At 40.3% G+C, this 14,808-nt stretch overlaps 1 protein-coding gene and 1 long non-coding RNA gene across 5 annotated transcripts; both read left to right on the forward strand.

Moving 5' to 3' along the window:
* The first annotated feature begins 1,069 nt into the window (after positions 1-1,069).
* On the forward strand, positions 1,070-14,222 carry nfe2l1b (nfe2 like bZIP transcription factor 1b). Of its 4 annotated transcripts, none has more exons than XM_047376596.1 (7): positions 1,070-1,230; positions 3,339-4,129; positions 5,616-5,843; positions 9,005-9,094; positions 9,192-9,350; positions 10,244-11,604; positions 11,781-14,222. In XM_047376596.1, exons 2-7 carry the CDS (start codon positions 3,572-3,574, stop codon positions 11,800-11,802), a joined length of 2,418 nt encoding a protein of 805 aa, XP_047232552.1. In that variant the 5' UTR covers positions 1,070-1,230; positions 3,339-3,571; the 3' UTR covers positions 11,803-14,222. The 4 variants fall into 4 exon arrangements, with proteins under 4 accessions (XP_047232552.1, XP_047232555.1, XP_047232554.1 ...); XM_047376599.1 differs by having other exon boundaries at positions 9,044-9,094; XM_047376597.1 differs by lacking the exon at positions 1,070-1,230 and adding an exon at positions 1,270-2,109.
* Positions 4,136-5,545, forward strand: LOC124874923. Its single transcript, XR_007039914.1, has 2 exons — positions 4,136-4,561; positions 4,662-5,545. It is a non-coding gene; the product is annotated as an uncharacterized LOC124874923 (long non-coding RNA).
* Positions 14,223-14,808: the final 586 nt, after the last annotated feature.

Raw genomic sequence — 14,808 nt, forward strand, 5'->3', positions numbered from 1 at the left:
GCAGTTTGGTCGATATGCTGTGAGGGGTTTGTAAATAATTCGATTTGCAAGGAGTTTATAAGTGGTGGCATCAAAAGTCAGGCAGTGGTGTTACAAACATCTTCTGGAGCGCCTTAAACGAAGATGGTCAGGTACATCTCAAGAAATTACTATATCATGCAAACGTTATTTTATCATTTAAAAAAAGAGCTCATTGATTTATTCCATACAAACTGATATTTAAGTTTTTATATATTCCTTCCACAGAACTTTCCATTAGTATGCTTGCACAGCAATGAGCTTTTGTAGCTCACCCTTCTTGTGAAGGGTGTCAAAGACAATTTCCTGTCCTTGACACTATCAACAATTTTTCCCATGGTTGTATAGCCTATAATATTTTTGTATAAAAAGCATTTTTTGTTTGTTTTCTATAATATTAAACAGTTTTAAGCTGGATTTGGGTGGTGCTGATGGTTGGCATAGTTTTAGCCCTGTCCCTTTGCACCCAGAAGGTCCTAGGCTCAAATCCTGGCTTGGAGTCTTTCTGCATGGACTTTGCATGTTCTCCCCATGCATTTATTACTTCACTCCAGGTACTCCAGCCTTCTGCCACAGTCCTAAAATATGCATGTTAAGTTGTTTGGTCTCTGAATAGCCTTTAGGACTACTTATGTCTATGCATGGTTGTAAGTCTTTGTTACCCAGCCTCTCAACCCAATGACTGCAGGAACACCAGTCCTTGACCCTGAAAGGATAAGTAGTTATAAATAACGGTTAATTTGATGTATTTAGGGTTTTCAGTCACCATAATCATCAGTATTAATCGGAATAAACATTTGAAATATATCACTAGGTGTACTAAATATATAGAATATATGGGCTTCACGTTGAGCTCAATTAATGAAATACATTACATTTTAAAATTATGTTTATTGGGTTGTATATATTATTTATTGAGCTGTATATGTATGGTGCCACGTTATATTGAACTAAGCCAAATTATAACAACACTTCGGGGGGATTTTCCGTCAGCTGATGAAAGCTTACCACTAGAATGTTCTACGCATGCTCCGTGTGTACGCATGTTTTGGGCTAGGCTAGCCGGGGTAGCGAGTGATTTTGCAAGTCATGGTGGGCCATTCAGTGAGGATAGCAGCTCAGTGGAACTTTTAATGATAACCGGATTAAATCACCGGTCTGATGTGTTAGCCGACATGTGGGCATGAAGACACGGTTACAAAATCTTCATGCGTAAGTATAAAATTTAAAGGTTTTAACGAATTATCGCATTGACCGATAAATGGGCTTCATTGTTTAACGAAACAGCACAACGCAGTGACACATGATGATACTAGTATTTGTGTATTAGTGGGCGGGTGTAGTTTTTTACATATAAATCCATTTTAAAATGAGGTAAATTAAGTAGCAGCAAAATAGCTTAAAGGCTAGCACAGTGTAGTTTTTGACTTCCCGTACCACGTTCTTTAAAGCCCGCTTACGGCCTATTCCTATTGGTCTAGACTCGCTGGAGTCATTTTACATCACAGTTGTTGAAGCCGTTGACTGGCTGAGCTATCTTGTCAGTCATCTTTTTCCCACTTGTTGCTAGGGAGATTGTTTGACACCAGCTAGGGAGAAAGTAAATATCAGCAGAGGCACCTGCCACGTTATGGCGAAAGAGAAATTGGACTAAAGCAGCGAAACGTTTTTTAACAGTTACTTTATGTTGCGTACGAAGGCGGTTATAGGCCTGTCTTAGTGGTGGCCCGGCCTTGAATCAGTTGGTAGCCACCGGCTGGAAGGACAAAGATAGGCGCAGCTGTGCTGGAGGAGGGAGGGACCCTGCCGGCCACCCAGCCTTGCCGTTGGTGGGCGTCAGAGCCAGTCGAGCGAGCTTTCTGGACTCCCTTATTCACCTTCAGCAGCAGCCAGCAGAAGTAGTTGTCCTATCAAGGGTGGGGTGATGCCTGAAGCTCTGTGTTCATCTTATCTGCTCTGCTGAATGTCTTAAAATGAAGAGGGACAGCGTGGTGCGACCCGACATCAGTCCTCCTGTTCTGTTAGGATGAAGTGGTTAGCACGTCCTGCTTTCTTTCTTCTCCTATAATCTGTTTTAATGCAAATTTGTAGGTAAGCTGTCTGAGTGTTTGAAAACTGTGATTGATGTGTGTGGACTGATGCAACAAGGAATTAAAACGATGAAAAAATAAAAAATCTTACATCTAAAGGTCCAAGTGTTAGGCCTAAAAACACTATATAATGTCCCAATTGTCCGTCATATCTTTTAAATTGGACTTAGTTGCGTCTTAAATTAGTGTTAATTCATTTATTGCTTCTTTCATAGATTTTTTTTTATTGAGAAACGCTTGAATTTCTTGAGATTGGAGTTGTCTTCAGATTAGAGAAATTAGGATGTGTTTTTACTCAAAACTACAACCCCTAAATATTGATATGTTAGCATTTCTTTCAAAAGATTGAAGATGTTAAAACAAGGGGTTTAATCTTAAGGAGCATTGAAATAACTTAAATTATACTAAGGTCATGTTTGTAGGTTGAAATTTAAGACCACAGCAGCATTCTAAAAGATAATTATAGTAATAAACAGTATGGTAATCAAAATTATTGTGTTTTTTTCGCATGCTATTGTTGGCTTATCATTTCCTCAAATGAGGGACACATAAATAAATATTCTATTCTGTTCTAAAGATTCAATCAGCTTGCATTGTTTTCAGATGAAATAACTTTTAAATCCTGAAATTAGGATAATTGTTTTTTTATTATTATTGGAAAAACAGACCATTTAGTTGATTTTAATAACAATATCTACTCATCTTCAGATAAATCAAACACGATCTTGTTGGATCAAAGTTTTACATCTTACCCCTTAAAATGTTGTAATTAGATCTTCATGCTAACTACGAGGCTTGTAGTTATAGGCGGGGTAAACTAATCTCACTGGTTAACGAAACAAAATAATTCTCCCAACTTATCAGCAAAATGACTTTTATATGAAGCACGAGTCACTTCTTTGCGTGCTCAGGAAAAAGTTTGTCAAATCTTAAACGTACCTCTGACATGAGTGAATAGCACAGAAGCTGAGGAATTGTATGCTGTGACAAAAGCAAACAGCTCAGACATTCAACTTCCTGTCTCAGAAAACGTCTTTTTCTAGTTTAATTAGGTGGTAAAATAAAAGCCTTCTTGTTATGATGTTTAATGTTGCACATTAAGTGATTAAGTTAACCCAAGTTATTATTTGTTCTTTCTGTAGGTCTCGTGAGGCCCTCCAAAAAATCTTCAAATCAATTTTGCTGAAACTTGCAGAAACGCTATTAAATGTATCTTCTTCTTTTTGGCAGGAATGGGGAGGTGATAACTCTTTGAGGAACCTATTTTGAGAAGTTGAAACCTCATCTTGGATCCTGAACCCTTTTAAATTAACTTTCAAAGACGCTTCGCCCTTTTCAACCACTTTTATGTTTTTGTATCTGTTTTCATCCTTTAGTTTTAGCAGAGAGTTCTTGATTACAAGTAGTTGGCCCCATTTTTGTTTTACTTTTTTACTTTCATTTTTTTGTTCCTTTGTAAAGAAATGCTTTACCTGAAAAAGTACTTCACAGAGGGCCTGATTCAGTTCACCATCCTTTTGAGTCTCATTGGGGTGCGGGTGGACGTTGACACGTATCTAAGCAATCAGTTGCCCCCGTTAAGAGAGATCATCCTGGGGCCCAGCTCAGCCTACACCCAGACCCAGTTCCACAACCTGCGCAACACACTGGACGGCTATGGGATCCATCCAAAGAGTGTGGACCTGGACCAATTCTTCACGACCCGGCGGCTGCTGAACGAGGTGCGCCAGCTGGATCGCCTCTCTGTGCCCAGTACCGAGCTCAACACCTGGCTAGTGCATCGTGACTCTGAGACAGTGGTGTCTGCAGGCAGTCAGTCCGGCCCCAGCATAACCCTGGACAATGGGGCCGGCCTAGAGGACATTAACAACATTGACGCTACCCCGGCCATGAGGGGAGGAGGCGGAGCGCCTGAATCCACGTACGACCTGAACGCAGCGGACAGCAGCCTGGGAGCCGTGGCCCCAGAGGGAAACCAGGAACAGAGCAGCAGAGGCGGCAATGAAGACCTGACCAAAGAGGTACAATGCCATGTGTACATGTTTCAGGTTTAAATGGAAGAGAATTTATTTTATTTTAGTGAGATTTGTGCTGTTTCCTTGTTTTGTGTGTCACACATTTAGAAAAACAGATGCACTGCCTTAAACCTGAATATTTTTTAATATTAGTTGAGTATTTTAACTCAAACTCAATTGTTAGATTGACACAGTAACAGTTATCGTCTATAGGTAATTAAAACCTAAAATTCAGTTTCCAAGAAAATGAAAATATTTTAAAAGCTCAATACATTTTTTTTAATAAAGAAATATTGGCATTCTGAAAAGTTTGTCTATCTCCTGTACATTATATGCACTCAGTACTTGGTCGGAGCTTCTTTTACGTGAATTACTGCAAGAAAGCAGCGTGGCATGGAGATCAGCCTGTGGTTCTGCAGAGGTGTTAAGGAATCCCAGGTTGCTGTAATAGAATCCTTCAGATTTTCTGCATTGTTGCTGGTCTATCACGCACAGTAACATCATGGTCATTAAACTAGGTGTTGGTACTTTTTGTCAGTGTGGACAGGTACAAGGTCCTGCTAGAAAATTAAATCAGCATTTCCATAAAGCTTGCCAGCAGAAGGAAGCACGAAATGCTCTAAAATTTCCTGGTGGATGGCTGTTCTGACAGTGGACTTCACACCGACACCAGCAGATGACACGTCACCCCAAATCCTCGACTGGAAACTTCACACTGGACCTCAAGCAACATGGATTCTGTGCTTCACCACTCTTTCCTCCAGACTCATGGGCCTTGGTTTCCAAAAATCCCTGTTTCTTGTCCATCATGTCCCACAATATGTTTTCCTTCCACTACACTGTCCATGAATATGCTTGAACTTTTTCAGTTTACCTTTCTTTGTGGAGGGTGTCAGTGACGGTCTGCTGGACCACTGTCATTTCAGCAGTTTTCCCATGATTGTCTAGGCAGGTTTGTCAGTCTGATGTAATATTAGGATTAGGATTAGGGGAAAAAAATCTAAAAAGCTGGTGATGTTTAATGTCCACACAGGTACAACTTCAGCAATCAGTCCAGTTAATTAAATCGTTAAATCTACTGTTTTTATAGCATTTATTGTCTTAAATATACTTTTTTATTTTATTGTTTTTGTTCCCCCTTGAAACAAACAAAATGGCCAAAGTAATCCAGTAAAACGTTGGTGCTACACATAGCTTGTTTATTTTGTTTGCTGGATCACAAGAATAACCACCGTGCCAAAGTGTTTATATCATGGTTAAACCATCTGATTTGTATTACATGATCTGCCCTTTTTTTCTGACCTGCCCTTTAAAGAACTCCTCAGCACTGGGAAAATAGATTTTGTAAAAATGTCAAAGTAGGTCATTTAGAGCATGTATCTCAGAATTAAAAATAGTAACATGGCCAGGATCTGTTCAATATCTCAACTTGATCATGGTCTCCTTGGTGTGCAGAAGTGTTTTTTTGTGGTTCCTTTGTTTGTTTTTTTAGGACATTGACTTGATTGACATCCTATGGCGACAAGACATCGACCTTGGTGCAGGAAGAGAAGTGTTCAGCTACAGCAACCGTCAGAAGGACACGGAGGAGGAGAAGCCAGACCCAAACCCACAGGACAGCAAAGATGTCAATGAGGAACAAGAGAGCTGGAGAAATGGGATAAACTTACAGGGGTCTCAGCCGGTGGATGGAGAGACTGGGGAGAGCATTCCTGAGCAGGTTAGTTAAGACCCGACAGAATTGGATTAAGTCCTGGAAGGTTGTATTAAGAGATTTATTTGTTGGTTGAGTGCAGGTTTTTAAGAAATGCTGAAACATTTCTCGGAAGGCTCTTGTAACATTTTTATTTTTTTACATTTGGTAACTGATGATTGCTGTCCATTTCTAAACATTTGGTAGAGTTTTGTTCAGTCCAGTACCAAATTTTGCATAAGTTTGCATATCCCTTGAACTTTTTAACATTTTGTCACCACATATGTCTCATGACTCTTGAGCTGGCTCTCTGGTTGTGAAAATCCAATCTGGTTCTTTTATAGGGCAAGTTAGGAACAGGCTCTAGCACCTCCCCTGGTTAATCTCTGGAACTGCTTTGGTGGGAAAACCCCAATTATTAAAAGTTCAAGCTCAGTAGTTTTATTTCCAAGTCAGAAAATTAAAAACAAAGGTAATTTAGGAGTTTTGAAGAAGACGATCAAAGGTCTTGATTGGTTGTTGATCATCATGCACCCACCTACAGCCTCTGACAAAACGGTTCTTTCCCATGGTCCAGATAAAGGTTTGTTGTGAAATAGCACCAGAGTCGATGCTGCTTGTGGTGCTAAGCAGTTTAATAGGGGCACATGTTACGTTGAAACCCCCTCCAATAACTGTTTGGCCTGAATGTAGCTAAAATTAGGCAGATGTAGGCAGGACTGGTATGAGATTCCAACAGAATGGTAACCTTGGGTAAAAATACATCAAATCAGGATATCAAAAATTTTAAACAAAATGAATAACAGGATCTAACTGCTGTTATTTAAAACACAGAAGCAACAATTGTTCCTTATGCGGTGAAAACTTCTAAATCATACTCATTACTAGAGGCATGATAAGTTATCTGTAACATTTGATAGGAACATGTTTTGCCACATTAAAAAAAAGCTAAATATAAGTCGTGTCCTTATGTAAAATATTACCACTCGCTCTTCTGCTCTTTATAGATTATTACAACCTGATATTAGCTGGGTAATTATTCAGGCTATCTGCTCAGGTTGTCTGCAGTTAGCAGACTACTTGTAGCAGATATCTCAGGTAGTCAGGTAGTATAAATATGTTTAATATTAATACTTTAATATTTTATTAAATAATATTTCGGTCTGTTAAGGGTTGTCCTGTGAATACCAGCCCAATAAGGCGGTGGCATTAGGACAAAATAGAAAGGTGTGAGACGAGCTCTGACATTATTGAACAGCAAAACTCTGCACATATATGGAATGAATTCACACAATTTCTTAAAATACAAGAATTTATTAATAAAAATAAGTCAACTCAAAGTCAAACATATTTCTATCAATAAACTCTGTACTATGCCAAAACAATCCAACTAAACTACCAAGCAGAATTAAAGAATAACGAAGACTAATAGGCTATGTACAATATAAACAAGTTGATTAAAGATGGTTGAAACCATGACGAAAGAGTGATGCAACATTACCATGCAATGTTATTTATGTTTGAGAACCAAGGATTATCTTGAAGGATCTGGAAATGAAGTTAAGTTAGGCTTGGAACCAACTTAGGAAATAATCAGCAAACGTTTAGACAACCAATCACAATGCAAGATCAGATAAAATATTATTTTAATAAAATAATGTTTTAAAGAATGATCTGCTGAATAAAACCAACCTTCTGGATGACTAATTCTCAACGGTGTTTAATTAGCTGCCTTTATTTGATAAAATAATATTTAGGGAAATATTATTTTCTAAATTGAAAACTAACAACGTTTTTGGGTAAATGATCTTTAGCAGGTAAGCACGTGTTCTTAGCTGTTAGCAGTTGGCGCTAACAAAAGAAGTTTATAGCTTATCATCAGAATCAAACACACACCTTTAAAATACCATTAATAAAAGGGTTAAAATGCATAAGTGTGGATGGCGCATTATGATCAATCTTCTGTGTTTAAAATCACCCTTTAAATAAAGTTTGTCTTAACTTTAAAAAAACACAAACACAGAACACAAACTGACCACATGTGTTGAGCAGATAATCTGTCAGCACTAAGATGGCTGAGTTTTCAACACAAACAAAACCAAACGTCATAAAACGAAAAATGTTTAGATTGTTTCATTCTAAACTACATCTCTCTGCCCACAACACGACCTCTTATGGGAACTGTGCTGAGGAAAAGTTGTCCGGCGACGAAGTTTGAAGAAAGCTCTGTGAACAAAGGGTTAACTTTCAGCTAACCTCCGTAGCTGTGAAGGGGGGTGCGGCTCGTTCTGTTAGCAGGCCGAACTGCACGTTACTGCTATAACCATGGTGATGTGGCCCCGTTGTCCTTCCTTCAGATCGGGAAAACTGCTTCACTGCGTTTTAGAGACAGGGTCTCTGCTGGGAACTCTCTGAAACACAGTTTGATTCTGTAGACCTCAGAGAGAAAGTCAAGCAACGCTTGTACCTTAATTATCACGTTCATGAATGAATACCGGATACACAAACAGCAATTCATTCCTACTTAACTTAGTGCACATGATCACGTGATCGTATGACACTCTTGGATCCAGTTTGAAGAGTTATGTCTGTTTGCCAGCAAAGAGACATTAGCGTGCTGTGTCCCTCCGTCCAGTTCCTCTGGGGACCTGCGTGGAGGAGGTCAGCTTGTTGCAAAAGCGGTGATTTTATTTGGACAGTGACGTCATGGGAAGTCCGCTGTTACCCCGTTTCTGGCTGTGCTGGAAGTAGGTTAATGCGATTTATTTTGAAAGTTCCAGAAAAGTTCTTACTGGCCTTTAATGTTGTAACCCATGGCTGGGGTCCCAACAGCTGCTTTAGACATGCTGCTGTTAGTGTAGTGTAGTAGAAGTGTAGTAGCCTTCTGTCAGCCAGCTTACCAACATTGCACAACAACTTAATTCGTCAGACTTTAAACCATGAAACTTTTATCAAGGTGATCTTTTGCACAGAAAATGCAAAGTGACTCAAAGTGCAGCATTTTTAAAATGAATTCAGTTTCCAGATCTGAAACTTTGTGTCCCCATATGCCACTGATGATGGAAATTGTCTTTATTTGTAATGTCCGTATATTGTTTTAGAAAGGGACAGTTGTCAGCAATATTCTTTTTACCTAAAGCTGTAGAGGTACTAATATAGTACACCTTTCTGTGTTTGATTGCTGTTAGCTGCCAGTTCTTGGCTCACAGACTTCACTGTCACTACAGGAGTGCTTGAGACTGCTGGAGGCCACATTCCCTTTTGGAGAAGAAGCTGAGGTAACAATATAACATCTGCAGTTGATTTCAAGTTCTGTGAAACACTCCTTGTAAAGTTAAATATTTTTTTATTAACTTTTATACATGCTTTGATTAGTTTCCAGTCCCAGTTGGTAACCAGGAAGTATCAATTTCCAATGAAGAAGTTCCCTCCACCTCACAGGGCCTCCCTCTGGCTCCGCAGTTGCCCACAGCAGAGCCGCAGATAGACCTGGAGCAGCAGTGGCAGGACATCATGTCCATCATGGAGCTACAGGTATGCTGTGTTTGGTTGTATGAGAACTGATGAGGGATGTGCACCATTAGTTTGTAATGTAGGCCAAAGAGTTCCATTTTGGTCCTATCAGACCAGAGCATCTTGTTTCACATACTTGCTTTGTCCAATACAAGGCATATGGTTTTCTTTAAACAGTTTGCTTCTTGCCACTCTTCCATAATAGTCAGATGTCTGGTATGCATGACTCCTAGTTGTCCTGTCGACAGATCTTCCCACCTGATCAGTGGATCTCTGAAGCTTCTTCGGAGTTCCCACTGGCCTCTTGGCGTCTTCTCTGATTAATGCTGTCCTCACCTGATGTGTCAGTTTAGTTGAATGGCCATATCTTGGTGGGTTTGCAGTTGTGCCATCCACTTTCCATTGTCAGATGATGATCTGTGAGATGTCCAAAGCTTGGGATATTATTGTAGAACCTAACAATGTGTTAAACCTCACCACAACCTCCTCCCTGACCTGTCTGCTGTGTTCTTAATGATGCTGTTTGGTCAGTAATATTCTCTATGAAACCTTTGAGGTCTTTACAGGACAGCTGAATTTATACTTATTGAGGTTATATGACTCTCTGGAGTTTTACGAAATATGCAACTTCTGAAAGCAGTTGGTTTTACTGGATTTAAAGGCAAGTTAATACAAATAAATGACACTTTTTAGATTTGTATGTAAGTGTATGTGTAAAACATTTTGAAAACCATGTATAATTTACCTTCTACTTACCAGCCTTGTATTGGTCTGCCATAGAATCCTATTAAAATACAATAAAGTTTGCAGTTGTGACGTTACAGAAGATGTAGAGGTTCAAAGGGTATGAAGTATTTTTCAAAGCATTGAATACACCCCCCTTATGTAAACTATTCTGTTATTTTTGTCTGAAGGCAATGGAAGTGAACACTTCGCTCCAAACTGTCTCCAACGGTGGAAGTGCCAGAAACGAGACGGCAGAGTCAAACTCTGCTGGAAACTTTGAACTCTCTGACCGTCCCACACCGATAAACCAGGATGTCAGCCTTCACCAGGCCTCCCTGCCCAGCTGCAGCCAAGATTTCCCCCAGATTTTCAGCCCCGAGCTGGGCTCCGTTACCATCAACCCTAGGACCAGTATGGTCAGGCTGTCCTCCAGCAACTCCACCAACATCAACTCCACATTCGGAGCAACTAACCTGACGGGGGTCTTCCTCCCGCCCATTAACAGTTCCAGTAACAACATTACATCTACACCCAACCTACCTGATCCCTTCACCACCCTGCTGGAGGAGTCCATGCTCGATGAAATCAGCCTGCTGGACCTCGCCATGGAGGAGGGCTTCAGCCAGGCCCAGGCTTCCCAGTTGGAGGACGAGCTCGACTCAGATTCCGGACTCTCCCTGGACTCCAGCCACAGCCCAGCCTCACCAAGCAGCTCTGAGACGTCCTGCTCGTCTGCAGCCTCTTCCTCCTCGACCTCTGCCAACTTCTCGGAGGAGGGAGCTGTGGGGTACAGCACCGACTCTGAGGTGGCTGCTGTGGAGACGGAGGAGGGTGCAGTTGGGGGTTACCAGCCTGAGTACAGCAAGCTCTGCCGCATGAGCTTCCAGGACCTCTCTCAGTTCCATGGCCTCCCTCAGCTTGACAGTATATGCCACAATCATACCTACAACGTGCCACTCTCCTCCACCCTCTCAGAGCAACCAGATCTTCCCCTTTCAGGTGGAAAGAAGACCGCTCGCGACAAAAAGCTCCAGCCTTCTCAGGACCTGCTAGACAAGCACTCGAGTCGTGACGAGCGCCGAGCTCGGGCCATGAAGATCCCCTTCTCCAATGAAAAGATCATCAACCTCCCCGTTGAAGAGTTCAATGAACTGCTGGCCAAGCACCACCTGAGCGAAGCCCAGCTCGCCCTTATCCGCGACATCCGCAGGCGTGGCAAGAACAAGATGGCCGCCCAAAATTGCCGCAAGCGCAAGCTAGAGACCATCATCAACCTGGAGCAGGGCGTACAAGACCTGAGACGCAACAAGGCCCGCCTTCTGAAGGAGAAGATGGAGTTCATCCGCTCCATCCGGCAGCTGAAGCAGAAGATGCAAAGCCTGTGCCAAGAGGTTTTTAGTCAGCTTCGGGACGAGGAGGGCCGGCCCTATCCGCCCAACGAGTACTGCCTGCAGTATGGGTCGGACGGCAGCGTGCTGATCATGCCCCGCGGCGGGATGACAGCACAGCAAAGCCGAAAACCTGAGAAAAAACAGAAAGACAAAAAGAAGTGAGCTCAGAAACACTGCTGGTTATTCTATCACTTCGCTAAATCAGTCAGATTTGTGCAGATGCAAGAGAGATGCCCTATTTTCCTTTAAAAAGATTCTGTCTAAGAGAAATGGCATTTGCACCTCTTCCTGGGTTAATTTCTCCCTTTTCATTCTCTTCCTATGTTTTTCCTAGAAACAACTCTGAAGCAGAATAGCTCTTGGTTCGAGTACCGTCGTTTCATTATTTAGACGGGAAAAGGAGGGATTTAAAGGACAAAAACTGAGCTACTAGAAAAAGAAATCGCTGCTCTCGTTCCTTTTGCACCAAACCACTAAGGATGGAGGCTTGTAGGGTGAAAGAATGGACTGATGTCGGGGAGCTAAACAAACACTGGCAACATGCATGGTTAGAAAACCTTTGCATTGAAAGGTTCAAATGACTATCAGATCACATCCCACCCCGGGAGACTTTTAGGAACTGCTCTTAGGTTGTATATCTTAAGGCAAAGATCAACACCTAAAGTTGTGAGAGAGAAGAAACCAAAGGCTAAAGGAAGTACATTGTTTAAGAATTAACACTCATACTAACCAAAGGTTGTTGGGCGCACCTGATCTGTACAAGTCCAAAATGCTCAAACGCTGCACTCTTACTCTGTAGGTTTGTACTGCGAAGTCTAGTTTTTCAGACTTGGCGGCATTTTATTGTAGAAGGCCCTAAAACGCCAGGTTTGATGTGTGGAAGTCGGATGATTGGATTAGAAGTCAGAGGCTGAGTGTTAGTGGGCTGGCCACGAAGTTCTGCAGGAGGAGTCGAGAGATATTTCTGGGATGAGATGGACTGCGTTGCAAAATGTATCGAGTTCCTTATAAATTATACATAGCACTGTAATTTGTCTTTTAAAAGGCTTGCCATTTCTGTCGCTGTTCCCTTGCTTCAGGTTTAAATACAGGGGCTGCATTTAGGAAGGCTCTTATTAACTGTTTATAATGTGTAGTATAAGCAGGATTATAGGTCTAGCCTTTTTTTTTCCACCACCATCTGTGTTGATAAAACTTTTCACCAGAGGATTTCAATGGAGTTCCAGAGAGTACTGTACCATCTCATCCAAGTCCAGCTGTCACAAATCACATTAATTTATCTAGATGCAGACATTAAAGTATCATAGAAAAGGACATTTACTTCAGTAATTAAATTTCAATCACAAATTATGTAGATTCATCACAGAGTGAGATATTTCATTTTTTTTATTTCAATTCTGCTGATTACAACGTTCAACTAATGGAAACACAGTAATTCAGTCTGTTAGATCATTTAATTAGAAGAACAATTAAAAAAAATAAATACAGAAATGTTTTGTTGTGGCCATTTTATGGCCTACACAGCTATTGGTTAGACTGCGCTGATACCCTCCACAAGGATGGGTAAGCAAAGGTGCTGTATGCACCTATGTTAATGGAGAGTTTAGTGGAAGGAAAATCTCCAGTAGAAAAAGAACACAAGATACAAGGATAACCGCAGAGGATTATGAAGCAAACCCCCATCAAGCGTTTGAAGATTCATAAGGTATGGACAGCGGCTGAGGTGTTTTCATTGGGCTAAGGAGAAAAAGGACTGGTTCAAAGTCTTCAGATGAAATTAAAATTGACTCAACTAATTTGGAGAAACAACTTGGTTTATGCCACAATCATCTCAATTTACAGAACACCTGAAACATATCACTCCGTTTGAATTGAATCTATGAACAAGTTTAACATTTGAAGTTAAATTACTGAAATGAACTTTTTGATTGTATTGTAATTTATTGAATGTTCATTGTTAGGTTTTGTTCTCCCTGAGTGCCCCATTTTAAGCATTAAAACAAAGCAGGCTCAGATTACACTGTTGTGTACGCTGTACCCCTTTAAACTAATTTATTTGCAGATTATATGCAGCCAAAATGCACTAGAAGTACTTATTTAGGCCGCTGTGAAACAGAGTAGTTGGCTGCAATTCTACAAATCCTGTGTTTGGGTGTTTTTGAAAAGGTTGAGCCACGTAGTTATGGGAAGAAAAGGTGAAACAAATGTGAGTAATGGCTGTGAGTGTTGAGGCCACTTAAATTGTAATGCCTTTATTTAAAACGCTCATCTTTACTTTAAAGGATTTTGAGAATATAGTGGAAATGTTCTCAAAATAGAAGTGCTATTACTCGTCTGTTTGAATGAAGTCTGTTGGTGTGCGTGTTGTGAAAATAAAAAATAAAAAAATGGGTCTGTTGCTGCAGCTGTGATAGGAGTTAGGTGAAAATATTTACAAGAGGCTGTGCAGCACTCGCAACATTAAGATGATGTCCGAATAAAAAATGGTTCAAAAGAAGAAATGTCTTCATTAAATGTGATATTAAGGCATGAATCTCTGGTTAACATTCACTCTAATGTAACCCAGTGCAACACCAACTATGAAGTACTGCTATTACTTAATGCACCTTTTTGTCTTTCTTGTTCTGTAAATATTTTCCTGTTTTCTGTAGTTTGTCCAATGTCTCCATAACAGTCGCACTCTCTGCTTTAAGTTCGGATCGTAGTTCCCAGTTTTCGGATGTCTGCTGGCAATCAAGAATTGTTTTTAATGATTAATAAAGTGTTTTTATTTTCACCTGTGACTCTAGTACTAATAATCCATGCTTGACTGAAAAGTAATAACCAGAGATCAACTTTATTTATGCAGATGCCATAATTAAAATTTATTTAAAAGTTATTACTCATGTGTCCTAAATTAAAAATGTTTGAAAACAGATAATTTATTACATACAACATACAAAATATTTTTTATTGCCAAGAGCATATTTGATTATTTTAGCATTTATTAAATAATTTTATGGTAGCATATTTTAACACATTGTGAGTTTGTCAGTCAGTGGGCTGGGCTACGTTAGTAATAAAAGGGCTCTAAAAGTCACGTGACCTCACAATGCTGTGTTGGTCTTGGTCACCATTTTTTGTGGGGAACAGTTTTTGTTTACATTGTTGAGTTATGGTACCCACAAGACGCCCTTTCGAGCCCTATTGGTCTGTATGGAATTTGCTCTGCAGGTTAACCAATCAAATGTTAGTGGAAGGCATGATTCATTTAGTAGATGGTGGCACACGACTGAAATAATCATACATTGTTGTATCAACTTTAAATCGGAGTAGTTATTGGAAAATTTAAATAACTGACTTAATGTTTAATTGTAGTTTAA

The sequence above is a fragment of the Girardinichthys multiradiatus genome, chromosome 10, assembly GCF_021462225.1.
Source record: "Girardinichthys multiradiatus isolate DD_20200921_A chromosome 10, DD_fGirMul_XY1, whole genome shotgun sequence".
Lineage (NCBI taxonomy): Eukaryota > Metazoa > Chordata > Actinopteri > Cyprinodontiformes > Goodeidae > Girardinichthys > Girardinichthys multiradiatus.

What these genes read in the sequence shown, in the direction of transcription:
- nfe2l1b (XM_047376596.1), top strand. Translation starts at nt 3,572, where the DNA reads ATGCTTTACCTGAAAAAGTACTTCACAGAGGGCCTGATTCAGTTCACC. An exon ending in GGGAGAGCATTCCTGAGCAG is followed by an intron (nt 5,844 to 9,004) that starts GTTAGTTAAGAC and finishes GATTGCTGTTAG; the next exon opens with CTGCCAGTTCTTGGCTCACA. An exon ending in CTTTTGGAGAAGAAGCTGAG is followed by an intron (nt 9,095 to 9,191) that starts GTAACAATATAA and finishes TGCTTTGATTAG; the next exon opens with TTTCCAGTCCCAGTTGGTAA.